The following is a 20,764-nucleotide window of genomic DNA, read 5'->3' as shown; positions in this document are numbered from 1 at the left end:
ACCTCAGTCCGCGCGATTATTGGCTTTGGGGTTACCTGAGGTCGCAAGTGTATCGTGATTCACCGACATCTCTAGGAATGCTGGAAGACAACATCCGACGCCAATGCGTCACCATAACTCCGGACATGCTTTACAGTGCTTTTCACAACATTATTCCTTGATTACAGCTATTGTTGAGGAATGATGGTTCAAATGGCTCTGAGCACTATGCGACTTAACTTCTAAGGTCATCAGTCGCCTAGAACTTAGAACTAATTAAACCTAACTAACCTAAGGACATCACACACATCCATGCCCGAGGCAGGATTCAAACCTGCGACCGTAGCGGTCGCGCGGTTCCAGACTGTAGCGTCTTTAACCGCTTGGCCACCACGGCCGGCTGAGGAATGATGGTGGACATATTGAGAATTCCTGAAAGAACATCATCTTTGCTTTGTCTTAGTTTGTTATGCTAATTATTGCCATTCTGATCAGATGGAGCGCCGTCTGACGGACATTTTTTGAACTTTTGTAACTTTTTTTGTTATAATAAAACCCCATGTCATTCCAAACATGTGTGTCAATTTGGACCTCTCTATCTACATTATTCCGCGATTTATTCAGTTTTCAAATGTATGCTGATTTTTTGATCACCCTGTAGATGTAGGTGCGTGTAGCCCAGTTCAGTAAGATGTATCGTCGTTAGTGGTGCCCTGTTTGCAAACGCCTCTTTAGAAGGGAGATGAAAGTATGTTGCTGGAGAGAGCGTGTTGTGCGCAGGCGGCGGCTGATGGTGCTGGACGGGCGGCTGCTGGCGCTGGGAGCGGACGCCGACCAGCAGAGGGCGCTCATCTCGCAGTGGGACAGCCGGCTGTACCGCGGGCCGGCCAGGGCTTCCCAGCGCAGGGGCTCAGGTGGGTCCGTAGTCCACGCTACGCTGCTCGGCAGAGCGTTCGTACCACAGTCTAACTACAGGGCTTCCCAACCTTTTCAGCTGGCGGACCCCTTCTTCAGTCGAAAATCCATGGTGGACCCCCTAGTCCAGGCTGTTTCAACCGAGCTCCAGGGAGCCGGAGCGCTCCGGAGCGCTCACTGCGGCAGCTCGGAGCCCGCGTGGAGGGGGAAAGCGAACTCACTGCCCCCTGGCCGCATGCAGCCGTAATAATCCGTGCTCAATGACAGCTATGACTAGCCGCGGGAGCTCTGTACCTCTATTGGGGGATACCTTTTTGTTCATTGAGAGGGATGGTCGACCGCAGTGTTTTGTATGTCATAAAGTATTTAATTCTGCGAAGAGCTACAATATACAGAATTAAATACAGTCAGGTAGAAGGCGTTGCACGCAGAGAACTGGTAGCCCGGCTTAAGAACGACATACCAGTAGACGTATGTTAAAAAACGGATTCGTAATACGGAGGGTATCAAAACATGCAACATAGTTCGTGTTCTGTAATGCGTTTGTATTTTTCAGGTGAATGAGAGCGGAGAAAACACTACTGAATCTGCAATTCAAGCAAGCTACAGGGTCGCTCACATCACTGCGACGAATGGCAAACCGTTTTCGGTGGGACCACTCGTAAAATCGTGCATGGTAGCAGTTGCAGAATGCTTGTTTCCAAGGGAGGTGCAGGCAATTGAAGGGGTTTGCCTGTCGAAGCAAACAATGTCTCGTCGAATCCTGGACATGGCGGCAGATTTAGAGACACAGCTCAGGAAAAAGGCGGAGAGCGTTGTTGCATTTTCGTTAGCGCTTGACGAAAGCACCGACATATCGAACTGTGCTCAGCTTGCAGTCTTTATGCGTGGTGTCGACATGGAGCTGCAAGTAACTGAAGAACTCTTGGATGTGGCACCACTCGATTACACCGCAACAGGACGTGACATTTTTGAAGCTGTTTGTGAATCAGTGGCAATATGAATTTGCCGTGGGATAAGCTCCATTGTGTGGCGACAGACGGTGCACCACAAATGATCGGGCGTCACCAAGGTTTTGCTTCTCGTTTGAAAAATAAACTCAGGGACGAATTCGGGAAAGACATTTTGACTCTTCATTGTCTTATTCACCAAGAGGCACTGTGTGCTGAAACAGTAGAGCTAGGTGGCGTAATGAAAGGTGTCGTGAAGTGTGTGAATTTTGTGCGGCATCAAAGGATTCCTGAAAGATGTGGAAGCGGAGTATGGGGATATATCTTACCACAGTACAGTTTGTTGGCTGAGTCGGGGAAAAGTTCTTGATGTTTTCTTTGCCATTAGTGAGAAAATACGCCTTTTCTCGAAATGAAAGGGGAAGAAATGCGTTGTCTGAAAGATATAAAATGGATATCAGACCTGGCGTTCCTAGCTGACATAACTATGCATCTGAATAATTTAAATCTGTCATTGCAGGGCAAAGGGCAGCTAATCGTTGACATGCACGACCAGATCAAAGTGTTCATGGAAAAGTTACGTTTATTTGAGAGGCAGATGAATAATGGACATCTAACGTTCTTCAATCATCTTGCTTCTTTAAAACTACCTAAAGGTACTACTATCGGCGATTACCAAGCAAACTTAAAGCAGCTCATCACGTCATTTGAAACACGATTCCGAGACCTCACTGGTTTGGAAATGGAATTTAAGGTGTTCAGCACTCCTTTTTCAGTTTCCACCGATGACTTGTCATCGTCACTTCAATTGGAGATTATTGATTTCCAAATTCAACTTTGTTGAAAGAGAGGTACTACAACACGTTGTATTTGTCACGATGGTAGTGCTCATTACAGAAAAAAACATTTCCCAAACTTCACAACAATGCCGCTCAGATCATGTGCATGTTTGGATCTACGTTTTGATGTGAGCAGCTTTTCTGAGCAATGAAAACAGTTATAAAGTAAGGAACGATCGCTTCTTCAGGATGCAACAATGAAGGCCATCCTCTGCATTAACGCTGCGAACACTTTGACGCCTGATATTTCCGATCTTGCAATGAAAAGAAACTATCAAACTACAGAGGCCCAATAAATTTAGTATGCAATTTCTTGTAAAACATTTATTTCTTATTTATTTCCTGAAGATCGTATTTCCTGGTGTAGCACGTCATCACGTCTTAGCAGCTAAGAGCGTGAGGTTGTCGATCTTGTAAGACGCAGCTGGCACACCAAATCGCTTGACTTGCCACCTGCCTCAGCCAGCCGTGCCACGTGCCGGCGTGCCGGCCCACTTGAATGGTCACAGCGAGCGACACGGCTCCCTGGAGCATGGAGCGCTCCGCGGCTCACAACGGAGCCCACGAGCTGGAACAGCCTGCCCTAGTCAGTCAAGAGCACAGTAACTTTGATTTTCAGAGCGAAACCCATGGGAACTGAAAGCTTCTTAATGCAAGTGCCATGTTCCCAATGACCCCCACCTCCCCGCCACCCCCCCCTGCCCGAAGTATCAATAGTCTTTGGTTTAGAGATGAATGATAACAACTTGAAATTAACGATCCAATTTGAGTTCATACTGTATCCAGACAGTTACCAGTGGATTTACTCCCTTTGTTCGACACACTATGGTCTGATTAAAATTACTTGCTAATTGAAATTTCACACGATGGCGCTGTCTTCCTCCAAGAGCAATCAACGTCACGTACAAACTGTTCGCGTTGCGGAGCCCTGGCTCTAACATAACAGTCGCGACACCCACTCCTGTAAAAGTTGCCATTTGACAGATGGAGCGACACTAGCGCTCCAAGCGGCAGGTAAGGTGAACGTCAGACGCGTCGTAAGCATAATGTTTGTTTGCATCCATTTCCTACGTAATTTACGAATTATTCGAGTTATTTTCTTGCCTCCGAGAGTTTGTGTAGTATCAGAAGGCATATACGTTTCTAAAAATGATTCTAAAATATGCGCAAGTATGGACAAAAACCATGAATAGAGTGGCAAGCTACAACACATTCGTGAAGAAACACTTGTGACATGGGACAGAAATGTAGCTTACCATTTTGATATCAAAAGAATATAAACACACAGATTCACATGTAAGAAGCAGAGACATGTACCTCTACATGCAAAAGCGATCGACAGCTCGTTTATCGTTCTGTAGGCTTACTGTGTTTGTCATTGCCGCCTGTTGCCACAAGTATGACCTTCAATTTATATTATTCTAAGTGGGACAAGCAACTGCCAAATAGTGGGAAACATATGTTGAAAACATTATAATGAGCTGATTACATTACATTTCACGAAAAACCAAATATTTGAATAATTTTCAAACAATCTGTCTGTAGGAACTTTCCCTGTTCCCTAATAGTTTCGCTTCTGCACATTCTGACACTTCACACGCTTTTGTAAGACACGAACAGCTGCACTTAATTTAACCACTTCATCTTCAAAGCAGGTCTGTGTTGGTGTTTCACATACGAATCTGGCCCTGATACATGGAGAGTCGAACTGGCTGCTTCTGTGTCATAGTACTGTTTTACAGCTTTAGATTCACTGTCGAATCTTTGTGGCAGTTTCTTCTTCATCGTAAGTTGAGGGGTCTTATTTGGAATGTCAAACAGTGTGGGTACTGCATTCCAAACAAGTTTGTTATTGTCTGCGTTCATGAACTGGTTTTGTTCGAAATGTAGCGAACAAAACCTAATATTATTATACAGGTAAACTGTGTCTTTCTTCATAAGGTCTTCTCGTCTGCTATTAACTAGCCATTTTCTGATCCTAAAACGAGGTAGAAAAGTATTCATTTCTCAAAAACGTGTAATCAGAATAATTGCTGGAGCCCACCCACGGTCATCCTGCAGACAGCTATTTAAGGATCTAGGGATCCTCACAGTAACATTACAGTATATATATTCACTTATGAAATTTTCTGTTAATAATCCAACCCAGTTCAAAAGCAATAGCAGTGTGCATAGCTATAACACCAGGAGAAAGGATTATCTTCACTATGTAGGGTTAAATCTGACTTTGGCACAGAAAGGGGTAAATTATGCTGCCACAAAAGTCTTTGGTCACCTACCAAACAGCACCAAAAGCCTGACAGATAGCCAACTAACATTTAAAAATAAATTAAAAGAATTTCTAGATGACAACCCTTCTACTCATTGGCTGAATTTTTAGATATAAATTAAAGGGGGGGGGGGACGACTTAAACATTGGTGTCATGCAATATTTTGTGTTATGTAATATCTGACATCTTTTATTAACCTGACACGTTCCACATCATTACGAAGTGTCGTATTCATGATCTATGGAACAAGTATTAATCTAATCTAATCTAACCTAAACATTCATCATTTATACACATATAGTTTGCAAGTGAATCCTGACGATACAGTTTAGTAACATGATGGTATATACCTCCCAGGATCCTTAGGAAACCTAAAAAAGACAGCTGTGGTGTCTTCTTCCTGTTGTTGCTGCAATTTATTGCGCTACAAACGCTTCCCATGGTAAAAACCATTCGCGCCGAACTCACAGTTCAACCTACCGGCCGCTTGGGGCGCTGCTGGCGCTGTAGGCAACAAAAGAGAGGCGAAGTGTCGCGACTGTTATGTTAGACTGTGGTTCGTACCATCACTTGCAGATATTTCTTTGACCGCCACACTTTTCAAGAGCACGCGGGAATTTTTCCTCGCTGTCTCTGATTTCCACTATTTTACTGCGATGGTGAAAGTATTCTCTCCCGCAGCGGACACGAGCGCGAGCGGCAGCGGCGGCTGGTCGGACGGGGAAGGCGAGGGCGGCGGCGCGGGCGGCGTGCTGCAGCAGGCGTGGGCGGAGCTGGCCGAGCTGCAGCGCCAGCAGGAGCACTACCGAGAGCTGCGCGCCGAGACGCAGCGCCAGCTCGACCAAGTCCGCCAGCACGGCGAGCAGCTCGAGAACGTCAGTAGCCCTGGCTGCCGCACCGAGCTGAGCGCTGCGCGCTGCACTGGCCTAGGGAGCCTGTATAGGTTGGTTGGTTGTTTCGGGGAAGGAGACCAGACAGCGAGGTCATCGGTCTCATCGGATTAGGGAAGGACGGGGAAGGAAGTCGGCCGTGCACTTTGAAAGGAACCATCCCGGCATTTGCCTGGAGCGATTTAGGGAAATCACGGAAAACCTAAATCAGGATGGCCGGACGCGGGATTGAACCGTCGTCCTCCCGAATGCGAGTCCAGTGTCTAACCACTGCGCCACCTCGCTCGGTGGGAGCCTGTATAGGGAGAGAGTGGCCATAGGCGAAGTTGCCCGTGATTGGTTGATTAACTTGGGCGCCATTTTTCTGCCAAACGTCTCTCGCGCTTCCTATGTGCTTTTGAGTTGAATTGAAGTTCAGAGGACTTTTGGGAAAGATTAACAGGTATTTGAATTATTGAGAGACTTGTTATGCGTTGTGCGTGCATGTTCGATTTACTTGTATATCGTTTTTAGTACGTAATTAGCGTTTGCGATCTTAAATACGAGTTGAAATAATGAAGAGTTTTGTGCTGAAGTCGGTAGGCCTACATGTTTGAAGTAAACACATTAGTAATTGTACAGTATTGTTTTTGACATCTGTAATTCGTTCTGCAGACGTTGGTAAACGATGCCAGGTTGTGTTGCATTTGGTTGTTCCAATAGAGGCGAAGGTGGATTTCGCATGTTAGCATTTCCACGCAATGAAGAAAGACGCCGGCCGCTGTGTTCAAGCGGTTCTAGGCGCTGCAGTCCGGAACCGCGCGACTGCTACGGTCGCAGGTTCAAATCCTGCCTCGGGCATGGATGTATGTGATGTCTTTAGGTTAGTTAGGTTTAAGTAGTTCTAAGTTCTAGGGGAATGATGACCTCAGATGTTAAGTTCCATAGTGCTCAGAGCCATTTGAACCATTTGAAGAAAGACGAAAGCAGTGGGCAGTCGTAGTCAACAGGGCTGACATAAATCAAACAGGAGCCTTGTGGAAACCAACCAAGTACTCTTATCTATGCGAAGTAAGTCGTTTTTGCTTTTTACTACACATAAAACAACTTGTAGTATACATAGTTACATTTGAAAACAGACCTGTAAATTGGCTGTGTGAAAATTATAACACATTATTCTTGTAAACAAAGACATTTAACGAATGATTTCGCCACATTGTCTTGTGCTTTTGATTCGGTGAGTGTACTTCACTCCAGGCTCTCTAGGACTGTGTAGAGAGCCTGTATAGGGAGAGAGTGGCCAACCGGACGATACGGCGGCCGTTTTTCTGCCAAACTGCGGGCGGGACCTTTTGAATGGCCAGTAGTGGTGTAGTGGAGTACACACTCACCGAATCAAAAGCACAAGACAATAGGGCGAAATCATTTGTTAAATGCCTTTCTTTACAGCTATAACATACTCATAGTAGCCTACTACGTACAGCACAGGGAAATTTGATACAATGACTGTAAAAATTATTCGTTATTTGCGTTTATCTCCTTTTAAGCTCGCTTACTAGACATATTGCAATGAATGTAACGTAAATAAAAAACATAGTGTATAGCATTTGTTTTGTATCGGAAGTGCATAACGCTAAAGATCTGACGCACCTATATCACGTCAGATGATTGAAAGTCGTAAGCAGTTGTTTACTTGTGACATGCAAAAAGTGTGAGACGTATTAGTACTTCTTCTCACTTCTTCAGACTACTTGTGATATGTGTGTGTGTTACAAAAAGGTACGGCCAAACTTTCAGGAAACATTCCTCACACACAAAGAAAGAAATATGTTATGTAGACATGTGTCCGGAAACGCTTACTTTCCATGTTAGAGCTCATTTTATCACTTCTCTTCAAATCACATTAATCATGGAATGGAAACACACAGCAACAGAACGTACCAGCGTGACTTCAAACACTTTGTTACAGGAAATGTTCAAAATGTCCTCCGTTAGCGAGGATACATGCATCCAACCTCCGTCGCTTGGAATCCCTGATGCGCTGATGCAGCCCTGGAGAATGGCGTATTGTATCACAGCCGTCCACAATACGAGCACGAAGAGTCTCTACGTTTGGTACCGGGGTTGCGTAGACAAGAGCTTTCAAATGCCCCCATAAATGAAAGTCAAGAGGGTTGAGGTCAGGAGAGCGTGGAGGCCATGGAATTGGTCCGCCTCTACCAATCCATCGGTTACCGAATCTGTTGTTGAGAAGCGTACGAACACTTCGACTGAAATGTGTAGGAGCTCCATCGCGCATGAACCACATGTTGTGTCGTACTTGTAAAGGCACATGTTCTAGCAGCACAGGTAGAGTATCCTGTATGAAATCATGATAACGTGCTCCATTGAGCGTAGGTGGACGAAACTAAAATGAGCTCTAACATGGAAATTAAGTGTTTCCGGACACATGTCCACATAACATCTTTTCTTTATTTGTCTGTGAGGAATGTTTCCTGAAAGTTTTGCCGTACCTTTTTGTAACACCCTGTATACTTACGACTTTCACTCATCTGACGTGATATAGGTGCGTCAAATCTTTAGCGTTATGCACTTCCGATACAAACCATACACTCCTGGAAATTGAAATAAGAACACCGTGAATTCATTGTCCCAGGAAGGGGAAACTTTATTGACACATTCCTGGGGTCAGATACATCACATGATCACACTGACAGAACCACAGGCACATAGACACAGGCAACAGAGCATGCACAATGTCGGCACTAGTACAGTGTATATCCAACTTTCGCAGCAATGCAGGCTGCTATTCTCCCATGGAGACGATCGTAGAGATGCTGGATGTAGTCCTGTGGAACGGCTTGCCATGCCATTTCCACCTGGCGCCTCAGTTGGACCAGCGTTCGTGCTGGACGTGCAGACCGCGTGAGACGACGCTTCATCCAGTCACAAACATGCTCAATGTGGGACAGATCCGGAGATCTTGCTGGTCAGGGTAGTTGACTTACACCTTCTAGAGCACGTTGGGTGGCACGGCATACATGCGGACGTGCATTGTCCTGTTGGAACAGCAAGTTCCCTTGCCGGTCTAGGAATGGTAGAACGATGGGTTCGATGACGGTTTGGATGTACCGTGCACTATTCAGTGTCCCCTCGACGATCACCAGTGGTGTACGGCCAGTGTAGGAGATCGCTCCCCACACCATGATGCCGGGTGTTGGCCCTGTGTGCCTCGGTCGTATGCAGTCCTGATTGTGGCGCTCACCTGCACGGCGCCAAACACGCATACGACCATCATTGGCACCAAGGCAGAAGCGACTCTCATCGCTGAAGACGACACGTCTCCATTCGTCCCTCCATTCACGGCTGTCGCGACACCACTGGAGGCGGGCTGCACGATGTTGGGGCGTGAGCGGAAGACGGCCTAACGGTGTGCGGGACCGTAGCCCAGCTTCATGGAGACGGTTGCGAATGGTCCTCGCCGATACCCCAGGAGCAACAGTGTCCCTAATTTGCTGGGAAGTGGCGGTGCGGTCCCCTACGGCACTGCGTAGGATCCTACGGTCTTGGCGTGCATCCGTGCGTCGCTGCGGTCCGGTCCCAGGTCGACGGGCACGTGCACCTTCCGCCGACCACTGGCGACAACATCGATGTAATGTGGAGACCTCACGCCCCACGTGTTGAGCAATTCGGCGGTACGTCCACCCGGCCTCCCGCATGCCCACTATACGCCCTCGCTCAAAGTCCGTCAACTGCACATACGGTTCACGTCCACGCTGTCGCGGCATGCTACCAGTGTTAAAGATTGCGATGGAGCTCCGTATGCCACGGCAAACTGGCTGACACTGACGGCGGCGGTGCACAAATGCTGCGCAGCTAGCGCCATTCGACGGCCAACACCGCGGTTCCTGGTGTGTCCGCTGTGCCGTGCGTGTGATCATTGCTTGTACAGCCCTCTCGCAGTGTCCGGAGCAAGTATGGTGGGTCTGACACACCGGTGTCAATGTGTTCTTTTTTCCATTTCCAGGAGTGTATATATATACCTCTCGTAGATAACAAAAGAAAAGGATTACAAAAATCAGATAATGTTAAATGTAGGCTACTGTAATAACGACCAAATATAACAAGAAAACTACCGTATCCCTTCTACCCCACAGTAAGTAGGCCTATTAAAAACTGTCTTCAAGAGTACCTACAATTATTTACTACAAATAATGTTTCAGCAACCACGACAATTGCTGAAAACGTGCTTACAACTTGCCTGCGTCAACAGTCAGGCAATAATACTGAAACCAAAATAATGCCTAGTTCTGATTCGGAACGAAATAAAGTTTGACGCTATAAAGTCGAATGAACATGGCACAAGCACAACAATTACAGGAACTTTCCGTTTCCAGCAAGGAGTGTCAGATATTGACTTCAGAAAAGCTTGTGATGCTACCAGTATGCACGAACTGTTAAAGAAATAAGAGCTTAAAAATGCAGTAAATTGTAATAGGCCTACCTGTTTTCCGTGACTTTCTTCATTGCGTTGAAATGCTAACATGCGAAATACAACTTCGCCTCTACTGGAACAACCAAATGCACCACAACCTGGCATCGTTTACCAACGTCTGCAGAACGAATTACAGATGTCAAAACAATACTGTACAATTACTAATGTGTTTACTTCAAACATGTAGGCCTACCGGCTTCATCACAAAACGCTTCATTATTTCAACTCGTATTTAAGACCGCAAACGCTAATTACGTACTAAAAACTATATACAACTAAATCGAACATGCATGCACAACGCATAACAAGCCTCTCAATAATTCAAATACCTTTTAATCGTTTCCAAAAGTCCTCTGAACTTCAATTCAACTCAAAAGCACCGCGAACATAGGAAGTGCGAGAGACGTTTGGCAGAAAAATGGCGCCAAAGCTAATCAACCAATCACGAGCAACTTCACCTGTGGCCACTCTCTCTGTATACAGCCTCTCTACACAGTCCTAGAGAGCCTACATAGAGAGAGAGTGGCCAGTCGGTCCGTGGCCGCCATGTTTTTACCAGTTTGCGCGCGGGACGTGCAATTAGGTAGCAACGCGAGCAGAAAGCTGGCCACTTCACGAGTAAATTAAGGCATATGCTTGACGCATGAGACCAAAGCAGATCCTCTAGCTTAATAGTCGGTACATGATTCTAAAAAATGCGAGTCGTCTATGTTTATATACGCCTAATAAATTTGTGAGCAAATGGAAATATCGTGAAGTAGTGTGTGTGTCTGCCGAATTTCAACAGCTGTATTTTATGATGCTATATAAACATTGACAACTGAGTAATAAGAAAAAAAATTCATTTAATGTATCTCAGAGTACATGATGCTATTTCAGACCTTTCCGTGGGGATATTCATCGCTGAAATTAGTAAACTCTTGTCTCTTTCCGTCCTAACATAATGCCCTTTAAGTGTGTGTCGCTCTTATAACATTTTCTTCTGTTGGGAAAACACTTCATTCTGTTCACCTTTTCACCAACTCTTTACCACAGAAAATCGGAAAAACATCAATACTTAGGTACTCTACTGAAAGAGCAGAAAGTAATTTAAAATAGGTAACTGAATATCTACACGATAATTATAACGTACAGGAATGTGAAGAGCCAAGAGTACAGAGCCAAGTGCGAGTCGCCAGTCGGAAGTTCGTAGACTTATGGTTCCGTATACATGTTCAAACACATCGTGTCACGCAAGAACCATTAAAAGTCTAGAAAATAATGTTTAAAAAACCCGGATTGAGCAGGATTCCAACTCACGACCTTCGGATTACAACTAGCATCATACGTCCATCTTCACTTCGATTTTTGCACCCAACAGCGAAGCAACCAAGCATTCCTCTTGACTATCCTTAATGATTTTGTAATTCATATTATTAATGACACTCAGTAAATCACTTTAAATAAAAATTTTGCCTCTAAAATTGCTGTGGAGTTCTAAAAGTATCATCATAGTTACGACCAACAGAGTGACTGTAAGGTAATTTACGTAAATAGAATCGACAGAGAACATGCAAAAGTGCTTCAATACCTACCGTATTACAACATGTACATAATTGTACAATGGAATTGGCGTTCGACGCGTTGAAGAGAACCAATAGTACAGAATCATACACGGTATCTGTTTATACTCGTACCAAGTCAGCGTCACTTTGGTAAAAACATGGCCTCCTCGACTCTCAGTCAATCAGCGACGCTATCACCATTGGCCACTCTCTCCCTCTATGCAGGGTAGGCTCTCTACACAATCCGAGGGAGGCGCTACATCTAGCCATTGCTCCCTGCAGAGTGCCAGATGTATCTTATCAAAAGTCATAATGGATGGAAGTAAAATGAACCATATGACAGCTGTATTTGTTGATTTCTGTCTTGTCACCACCTGTTTCGCCATATCCTGTTTTATTTATTTTGACGACTTCCACTCTTCAAGTGTTTGATTTTTGACTACAGACTTCATGTTGCGCTAATGTGATACTTCGGTACCTACGGGTTATTTTTGATTTCTACTGCCTGTTCAAATACTTAACATACACTGAAGAGCCAAAGAAACTGGTACACCTACTTAATGTCGAGTAGGGTCCCAGCGAGCACGCAGAACTGCCGCAAGACGACGTGGCATGGATTCGACTAATGTCTCAAGTAGTGCTGGAGGGAACTGGTGCCATGAATCCCGTAGTGTGTCCATGTGTCCATAAATCCGTAAGAGTGCAAGGGGGTGGAGATCTCTTGTGAAAGGCATGTTGCAAGTCATTCCAGATATGCTCAATAATGTTCATGTCTGGGGAGTTTGGTGACCAGCGGAAGTGTTTAAACTCAAAAGAGTGTTCCTGGAGCCACTCTGTAGCAATTCTGGACCTGTGGGATGTCGCAGTGTCTTTCTGGAATGCACAGTGGACATGAATGGATACAGATGACCAGACAGGATAATTATGTACGTGACACATGTCAGAGTCATATCTAGACGTATCAGGGGTCCCATGTCACTCCATCTGCACCAGGCAACATCTTTTCACTCATCAACAGTTTAATGTCAGTGTTGGCGGGCCAAGGTGAGGCGTAAAGCCTTGTGTCGCGCAGTCATCGAGGGTACACGAGTGGGCCTTCGGCTGCGAAAGCCCGTATCGATGATGTTTCTTTGAATGGTTCGTACGCTGACACTTGTTAATGGCCCAGAACTGAAATTTGCAGCAATTTATGGAAGGGTTGCGCTTCTGTCGCGTTGAACGATTCTCTTCGGTCCTCGTTAGTTTCATTCTTGCAGGATCTTTTTCCAGCCACAGCGATATCGGAGATTTGTTGTTTTACCGGACTCCAGATATTCACGGTAAACTCGTGAAATGGTCTTACGGGAAATTTCCGACTTCATGGCCACCTAGGAGATGCTTTGTTCCATCTCTCATGTGCCAACTATAACACCTCGTTCAAACACACTTAAATCTTGATAACCTGCCTCTGTAGCAGCAGTAACCGATTTAGCAACTGCGTCACCGATCGCAGCGTCGTATTCCACCTTTTTACCTATCTCTGTATTTGAAGACGCATGCCTACATAAGTTTCTTTGGCGCGTAAGTGGACGATCTATAAAAATATTTCAATTTTTTATGTCCTCAAAAAAAAATTAAAAATTAAAGTTTTTAAAAGATTCTTGTAGTATATTTATTATGTGTATACATGGGATCCTTCCCTGCTTATGTAGTCCACCTGAGGATCCTTTTTAAGGTAGCGAAACTGGTTGTGACAAGAAACAAATCGTAAATTTGAGCTGTCTTGTGGTTCATTTTACTTACGTTCATTACAAAGTTTATCAATTATGGCTGTCCACATTACGAAGTTCTATCTGATTAAAAGTGTTTGTACATTCCTATGTAATTGCGGAATTGACCCGCCAGTATAAAAGGAGGCGGGCGTTACAGTGTTGCCAGTGCCTAGCACCAAAGAAGGCTGCAGGGACGGGCCACATCTTCAACGTCATGCTTCTTCACCTGCCACAGCTGGCTGTTGACCACACGGTGGCCATTTTCAATGCGGTAACGAGGACTGGCAACTCTCTCGCCGCGTGGAAACATCTGGTGACCGTGCTCGTTCCCAAGCCCGCGATTCACACTCAGTTCTCACGAAGCTGTCGGCTGGTAAGCCTACCCTCTGGGTCAGAGATCAAACTGCGGCCTGTGGGCCGCGTGTAGCCCAAATGTAGCATTCGTCTCGCCCAGTGTATTCAGCCGCATTTTATAATAATATGCACCTAGCAACTAACAGCCGAAGCCAGAAACGTCAACTAACGTTACGAGTTTCTTAAGGGTTTAGTTTTGCTGCTCAGTGACAAACATAAATACTTACCGAAACAGTAATATTTTAAGATGCACTTTGTACGAGGGTCACTCCAAAAGAACTGCACACTATTTTTCTAAAAATCCATCTTTTATTCTACATGTTTCAAAGTTTTACAGTGTGTAGATACATCTTTTAGGAACAATATTTTCATTTCTCCACATAATTTCCATCCCTCTCAACTACCTTACGCCATCTTGGACCCAGCACCTGCATACCCGCACGGTAAAATTCTGGACCAACCTGTTGGAGCCACTGTTTGGCAGCGTGCACAAGGGAGTCAACATCTTCAAACCATTTTCCACGAAGAGAGTCTTTTAGTTTCCCAAAGAGATGATAGTCACATGGAGCCAGGTCAGGACTGTAAGGCGGGTGTTTCAGTGTTGTCCATCCGAGTTTTGTGATCGCTTCCATGGTTTTTTGACTGACATGTGGTCGTGCAACAGCAAAACATCCTGCTTTTCCCGATGTGGTCGAACACGACTCAGTCGAGCTTGAAGTTTCTTCAGTGTAGTCACATATGCATCAGCATTTATGGTGGTTTCACTAGGCATGATGTCCACAAGCAAGAGTCCTTCAGAATAGAAAAACACCATAGCCATAACTTTTCCAGCAGAAGGTATGGTTTTGAATTTTTTTTCTTGGATGAATTGCATGATACCACTCCATTGATTGCCTCTTCGTCTCTGGTGAAAAATGATGGAGCCATGTTTCGTCACCTGTCACAATTCTTCCAAGAAATTCATCTCCACCATTCTCATACTGTTCCAAAAGTTCGCTGCATACCGTTTTTCTTGTTTCTTTGTGAGCCACTGTCAACATTCTGGGAACCCACCTGGCACAAACCTTTTTTTACAAAAACATTTTCAGTATTCTGCAAACACTTCCTTCCCGTATCCCAATGTAGCATGATAATTCGTACACTGTGATGCGTCTGTCAGCAGTCACCAGTTCGTTAACTCCCTGCACATTGTCTGGAGTGTGTGCAGTACGAGGCCTGCCGCTGCAAGGACAATCCTCAATATTGCCGTGCCCACTTTCATCATGTAAACTGCTTGCCCACCAACTAACTGTACTGCGATCGATAGCAGCATCTCCATACACCTTATCCAACCTCTATTGGATGTTTCCCATTGTCTCGTTTTCACAGCACGTTGCTTCTGACGAACGTCAAATGTAGCAGCCATCTTGAAGACATGCTATGACGGCGCCGCTCACGGGAACAGGTTGAACTAAGTTTGAAAACAAGTGGGAAGGATGTTGTGGTGTCACCGCCAGACACCACACTTGCTAGGTGGTAGCTTTTAAATCGGCCGCGGTCTGCTAGTATACGACGGACCCGCGTGTCGCCACTGTCAGTAATTGCAGACCGAGCGCCGCCACACGGCAGGTCTAGAGAGACGTACTGGCACTCGCCCCAGTTGTACAGCCGACGTTGCTAGCCATGGTTTACAGAGAATTACGCTCTCATTTGCCGAGACGATAGTTAGCATAGCCTTCAGCTACATTTGCTACGACCTAGCAAGGCGCCATTACCAGTATAGATATTGAGATTCTAAATGTATCATCAAGAGCGATGTTCTACAAATGTGGATTAAAGTTAAGTATTCCAGAAGCTACGTACTTTTCTTTATAGCATTCATTACGTATCCTGTTTCAGACCTCACGCCAGCCTGCGTGAGCTTAGCGTGCAAATCGGTCTCCTCAAACAAAACAGTGTTGGCACTTCTGCCGACACATCAGATGTATCTACACACTGTAAAAGTTTCACACATGCATAATGAAAACTGTATTTTTACAAAAATAGTGTGCCTCTCTTTTGGAGTGACCCTCGTATTTGAATTGATGTGGGTGAATTCTGCCACGAGCACAGTAAATCCGGCAGGTTACCTCAGGGGCAATAGGGTAAGTAATGTTCGACTTCCAGTACTCACTACTCGCGGGTGTGCATGATTCATACTGATGAGTTGCTGTGGTGCAAATTTTGACTCGAAAGTAACATAGGTTCGTCAATTCGCATTACAAATGTGGTACATATTTGTCTCTAGAATTATTAAATTAAATTAAGGCTGCTGTAATACAGCGCAATGAGTTGAAGAAAAATGGGACATTAGTAAACATTTGTGATCGTGTCTCATATTGCATAATACATTTAAGTATAATTAGTGTTGTCAATCGATTAATCATCCACTCACACAGACAACTGAACAGCTTTTCGTCAGGCAATTATAGTGTCAGAACTTTAAATCACTCAGGATGGCAGCAATTTCTAAGATTAAAACAGAGCAGTTGATACAAAGTGTTCCGTACAGTGCCAACTTTTAACGATCGCTACTTGGGAGTTGCTGGCCAACTTATTGCGGCCTTATTAAGGCTAGTCTATTGAGGGTCGGTAACATACTACTTTAAGTAGGTTAAAAAGTAATAATAACATCGGTACGAATGCAACACGAGATGTCTCCCTACAATGTCAGTATCAGTTCTTGAGTGAAAAGGTTTGACGAGCACTGCTCTAGAGTATCCAAGGTGTTCGAGAGTCTCTTCCTGCGACGCCTACTCGACCATGTGGAAGCCGAAAACCTTTTACAGATGTCTGCAAAGGGCATTTCACAACCCACCAAGTACTGTACTCGGTGGAGGGTGCAATGGATGCCTTTGGTCACCACGAAGTTCTTTGGAGTCCTGCCACTCGATGTCACGAGAGCTCTCTACTCCGTGTGGCACGAGGGATGACTGTACTTGTTGCTAACGCATGGAGTCTCACCTTCAAGCAAGGGACTACTGCGCAACGACTTGGATGGGCGTACCATCCACGTATGTGTCGCTGACAGAATGTCATCACATCGACCCATGGCAACCGGTGTACCACAAGGGTCAATCCTGGGCCCCATCCTATAGACATTGTTTACGGTAGACATCCCCACAACATCACGGGTGAAGGTGGCCTTATATGCTGATAACACAGCTTACAGCACCAAGAGCCTCAATGCATGGATACTGCAAAGCAGACTACAGACGCCGATAAATCACCTAGGTGGTAGGGTGACAAACAGCAGTTAGCTTTCAACCCAAATAAGATGGAGGTCGTCATTATAACGAAGAGGATGGTGCCAGCAACTCAGCCACCTGTCATGGTCAGGGGAACAACCATAAACTGGACTACCTACTCTGAGTTACCACGTGTCTGTAAGGTGCTGCCTCCTGGCAGGACTTTTAAGAACTTCTTCTGTAATGTGCTGGAAAGCACTGGTCGTTGTGGGGAAATAGCTCACCCTTAAAGACAGCCTAACCAGCTCTGACCACCGTCACTCAGGCGAGTTTTGGAAACCCAGTCTATCGTCATCAGCCGAACAAAAAACCCCTTCTCGCTTCAAGTGAGAACTGGCAGAGGCAGAGCTGGTTTAAGGACCATCAAAACAATCCACCAGTGTGGGAGTCAAGCTGACATGACACCAGGGCCACCCAAGTGCAAAATTTGTATGAGTGCGTTTCACAGTTAGTAGCGAAAACTGACACGGGTGAAACGGTATGTGAAAAAAGAGGAGATGGGAGGGTACCAGATGCACCAAATGACAAGTCGATTTTGTGGTTATAAAGGCATATTTGTAAGTATTTAAGAAACAACAATATACACCCGAATTGCGAATACTTCACTTTGCAGTAACACTGAACCTATAGCACATCGCAACTCGAACAACACAACTGACTACTGACTACATAATGCTGAGACTATTGTGAGCCTGGAGTACTTATATACAGAAAGACATCATAGCCTTGTTAAAGGCTTACCAATAAAATGAGTCCATAACTAAACGTTTGTTACTGTGCCCTACCTTCCTGTGAACAGATGTTCAGAACAGTGTACGACGCAGAAATTATACGTCCCCGGAAATTTGTTTATTGGACTTGCTGTTCCTATTTCGATGCGTACAACTACTTCTCGAAATATTCGACACTCTTTTTAACATCCTGTTTAGTGAGGGCATCGTGGGAACGTAGAGTCTCGCGTATTTGTTGCATCTGAATCTCATGCTGCAAGAGTGGAACGCTCTTGATAGACTTATGGCAGAAAGGACATCACAGCCTAGGACTCTTCGGCAACTACAAGTTTTATTGTACAGAAATGCAGAAAATGAAACTTGTAGTTGCTGAAGAGTCCTAGGTTGTGACATCCCCTCTGCCACAGATCTTCCAAGAGAGCCGTGCAGATAGTAGACAAGTCTAGGAGCTTCGTATAACAATCAACGTGGCAGTGAAAAAACTGAAAATCAGTTCTAAACATCTTGCAATGCTGGGTACAGTGACTGATTACAGCCATTCAAAAACTCGGCCGTACTGAGGTAGCGTGCTGGATGTAGGCTCCCGCCTACGATCAAACAGTTTGTTGAATGTTACTACGTTTGCCAAATACTGGACTGTGTAAAGTGATGTCTGACGTACTTGTCACGTATAGACCGTATTTGTCAGAAATTTTGATAGATGAAAAATTTGATAAGATGGCAGACGTTGTTTGTGTTGATGCTTCGCAGCATGTGTTTGGTGAAATTAATTATATTCCCTTTTATCTCATTGTATCAAGACTTTCCACAACTATTGGGACAACAGTCATGTACAAAAACAAAATAGCACTTGCAATTACCAAAATGGTGGCTGTGTCACATCTTTCCCAACCATATATTATGCAGGAAGACGTTAAGAAGAAAAACAATATTCTATGCACAATATATAAGCAGGAGTGCAATGAAATAATAAAAAATCGAAGTTTTCCGTTCCTTCCATGGATGATGTGGGCAGATGGCAGACGTTGTTTGTGCTGATGCTTCGCAGCATGTGTTTGGTGAAATTAATTATATTCCCTTCTATCTCATTGTATCAAGACTTTCCACAACTATTGGGACAACAGTCATGTACAAAAACAAAATAGCACTTGCAATTACCAAAATGGTGGCTGTGTCACATCTTTCCCAACCATATATTATGCAGGAAGACGTTAAGAAGAAAAACAATATTCTATGCACAATATATAAGCAGGAGTGCAATTAAATAATAAAAAAATCGAAGTTTTCCGTTCCTTCCATGGATGATGTGGGCTATAGGTACCCACGTCGCGGTATTTTAATTAGGTTTGCCATATCTAGCTGGGACCGCATCGAGACACGCTGAAATGGGGGTGCATAAATGAAGTAAAAAATTTATTTAATATAATTACTTTTAATTTAGAATAATACACTCCTGGAAATTGAAATAAGAACACCGTGAATTCATTGTCCCAGGAAGGGGAAACTTTATTGACACATTCCTGGGGTCAGATACATCACATGATCACACTGACAGAACCACAGGCACATAGACACAGGCAACAGAGCATGCACAATGTCGGCACTAGTACAGTGTATATCCACCTTTCGCAGCAATGCAGGCTGCTATTCTCCCATGGAGACGATCGTAGAGATGCTGGATGTAGTCCTGTGGAACGGCTTGCCATGCCATTTCCACCTGGCGCCTCAGTTGGACCAGCGTTCGTGCTGGACGTGCAGACCGCGTGAGATGACGCTTCATCCAGTCCCAAACATGCTCAATGGGGGACAGATCCGGAGATCTTGCTGGCCAGGGTAGTTGACTTACACCTTCTAGAGCACGTTGGGTGGCACGGGATACATGCGGACGTGCATTGTCCTGTTGGAACAGCAAGTTCCCTTGCCGGTCTAGGAATGGTAGAACGATGGGTTCGATGACGGTTTGGATGTACCGTGCACTATTCAGTGTCCCCTCGACGATCACCAGTGGTGTACGGCCAGTGTAGGAGATCGCTCCCCACACCATGATGCCAGGTGTTGGCCCTGTGTGCCTCGGTCGTATGCAGTCCTGATTGTGGCGCTCACCTGCACGGCGCCAAACACGCATACGACCATCATTGGCACCAAGGCAGAAGCGACTCTCATCGCTGAAGACGACACGTCTCCATTCGTCCCTCCATTCACGCCTGTCGCGACACCACTGGAGGCGGGCTGCACGATGTTGGGGCGTGAGCGGAAGACGACCTAACGGTGTGCGGGACCGTAGCCCAGCTTCATGGAGACGGTTGCGAATGGTCCTCGCCGATACCCCAGGAGCAACAGTGTCCCTAATTTGCTGGGAAGTGGCGGTGCGGTCCCCTACGGCACTGCGTAGGATCCTACGGTCTTGGCGTGCATCCGTGCGTCGCTGCGGTCCGGTCCCAGGTCGACGGGCACGTGCACCTTCCGCCGACCACTGGCGACAACATCGATGTACTGTGGAGACCTCACGCCCCACGTGTTGAGCAATTCGGCGGTACGTCCACCCGGCCTCCCGCATGCCCACTATACGCCCTCGCTCAAAGTCCGTCAACTGCACATATGGTTCACGTCCACGCTGTCGCGGCATGCTACCAGTGTTAAAGACTGCGATGGAGCTCCGTATGCCACGGCAAACTGGCTGACACTGACGGCGGCGGTGCACAAATGCTGCGCAGCTAGCGCCATTCGACGGCCAACACCGCGGTTCCTGGTGTGTCCGCTGTGCCGTGCGTGTGATCATTGCTTGTACAGCCCTCTCGCAG

At 45.6% G+C, this 20,764-nt stretch overlaps 1 protein-coding gene across 1 annotated transcript in view; it reads left to right on the top strand.

Annotated features, from left to right (window-relative positions):
• LOC126162095 (kinesin-like protein KIF19) overlaps nt 1-20,764 on the top strand; it is a 585,325-nt gene that overhangs the window by 477,786 nt on the left and 86,775 nt on the right. Inside the window, exons 9-10 of the mRNA XM_049918372.1 lie at nt 760-893; nt 5,635-5,828. Coding sequence (XP_049774329.1) covers nt 760-893; nt 5,635-5,828 — 328 coding nt within the window. The remainder of the gene's footprint in view (nt 1-759; nt 894-5,634; nt 5,829-20,764) is intronic.

Source organism: Schistocerca cancellata, chromosome 2, assembly GCF_023864275.1.
Source record: "Schistocerca cancellata isolate TAMUIC-IGC-003103 chromosome 2, iqSchCanc2.1, whole genome shotgun sequence".
Classification (NCBI taxonomy): Eukaryota; Metazoa; Arthropoda; class Insecta; order Orthoptera; family Acrididae; genus Schistocerca; species Schistocerca cancellata.
Note: the sequence above shows the minus strand (reverse complement) of the source record. Positions and strands in the feature narration are given on the sequence as shown.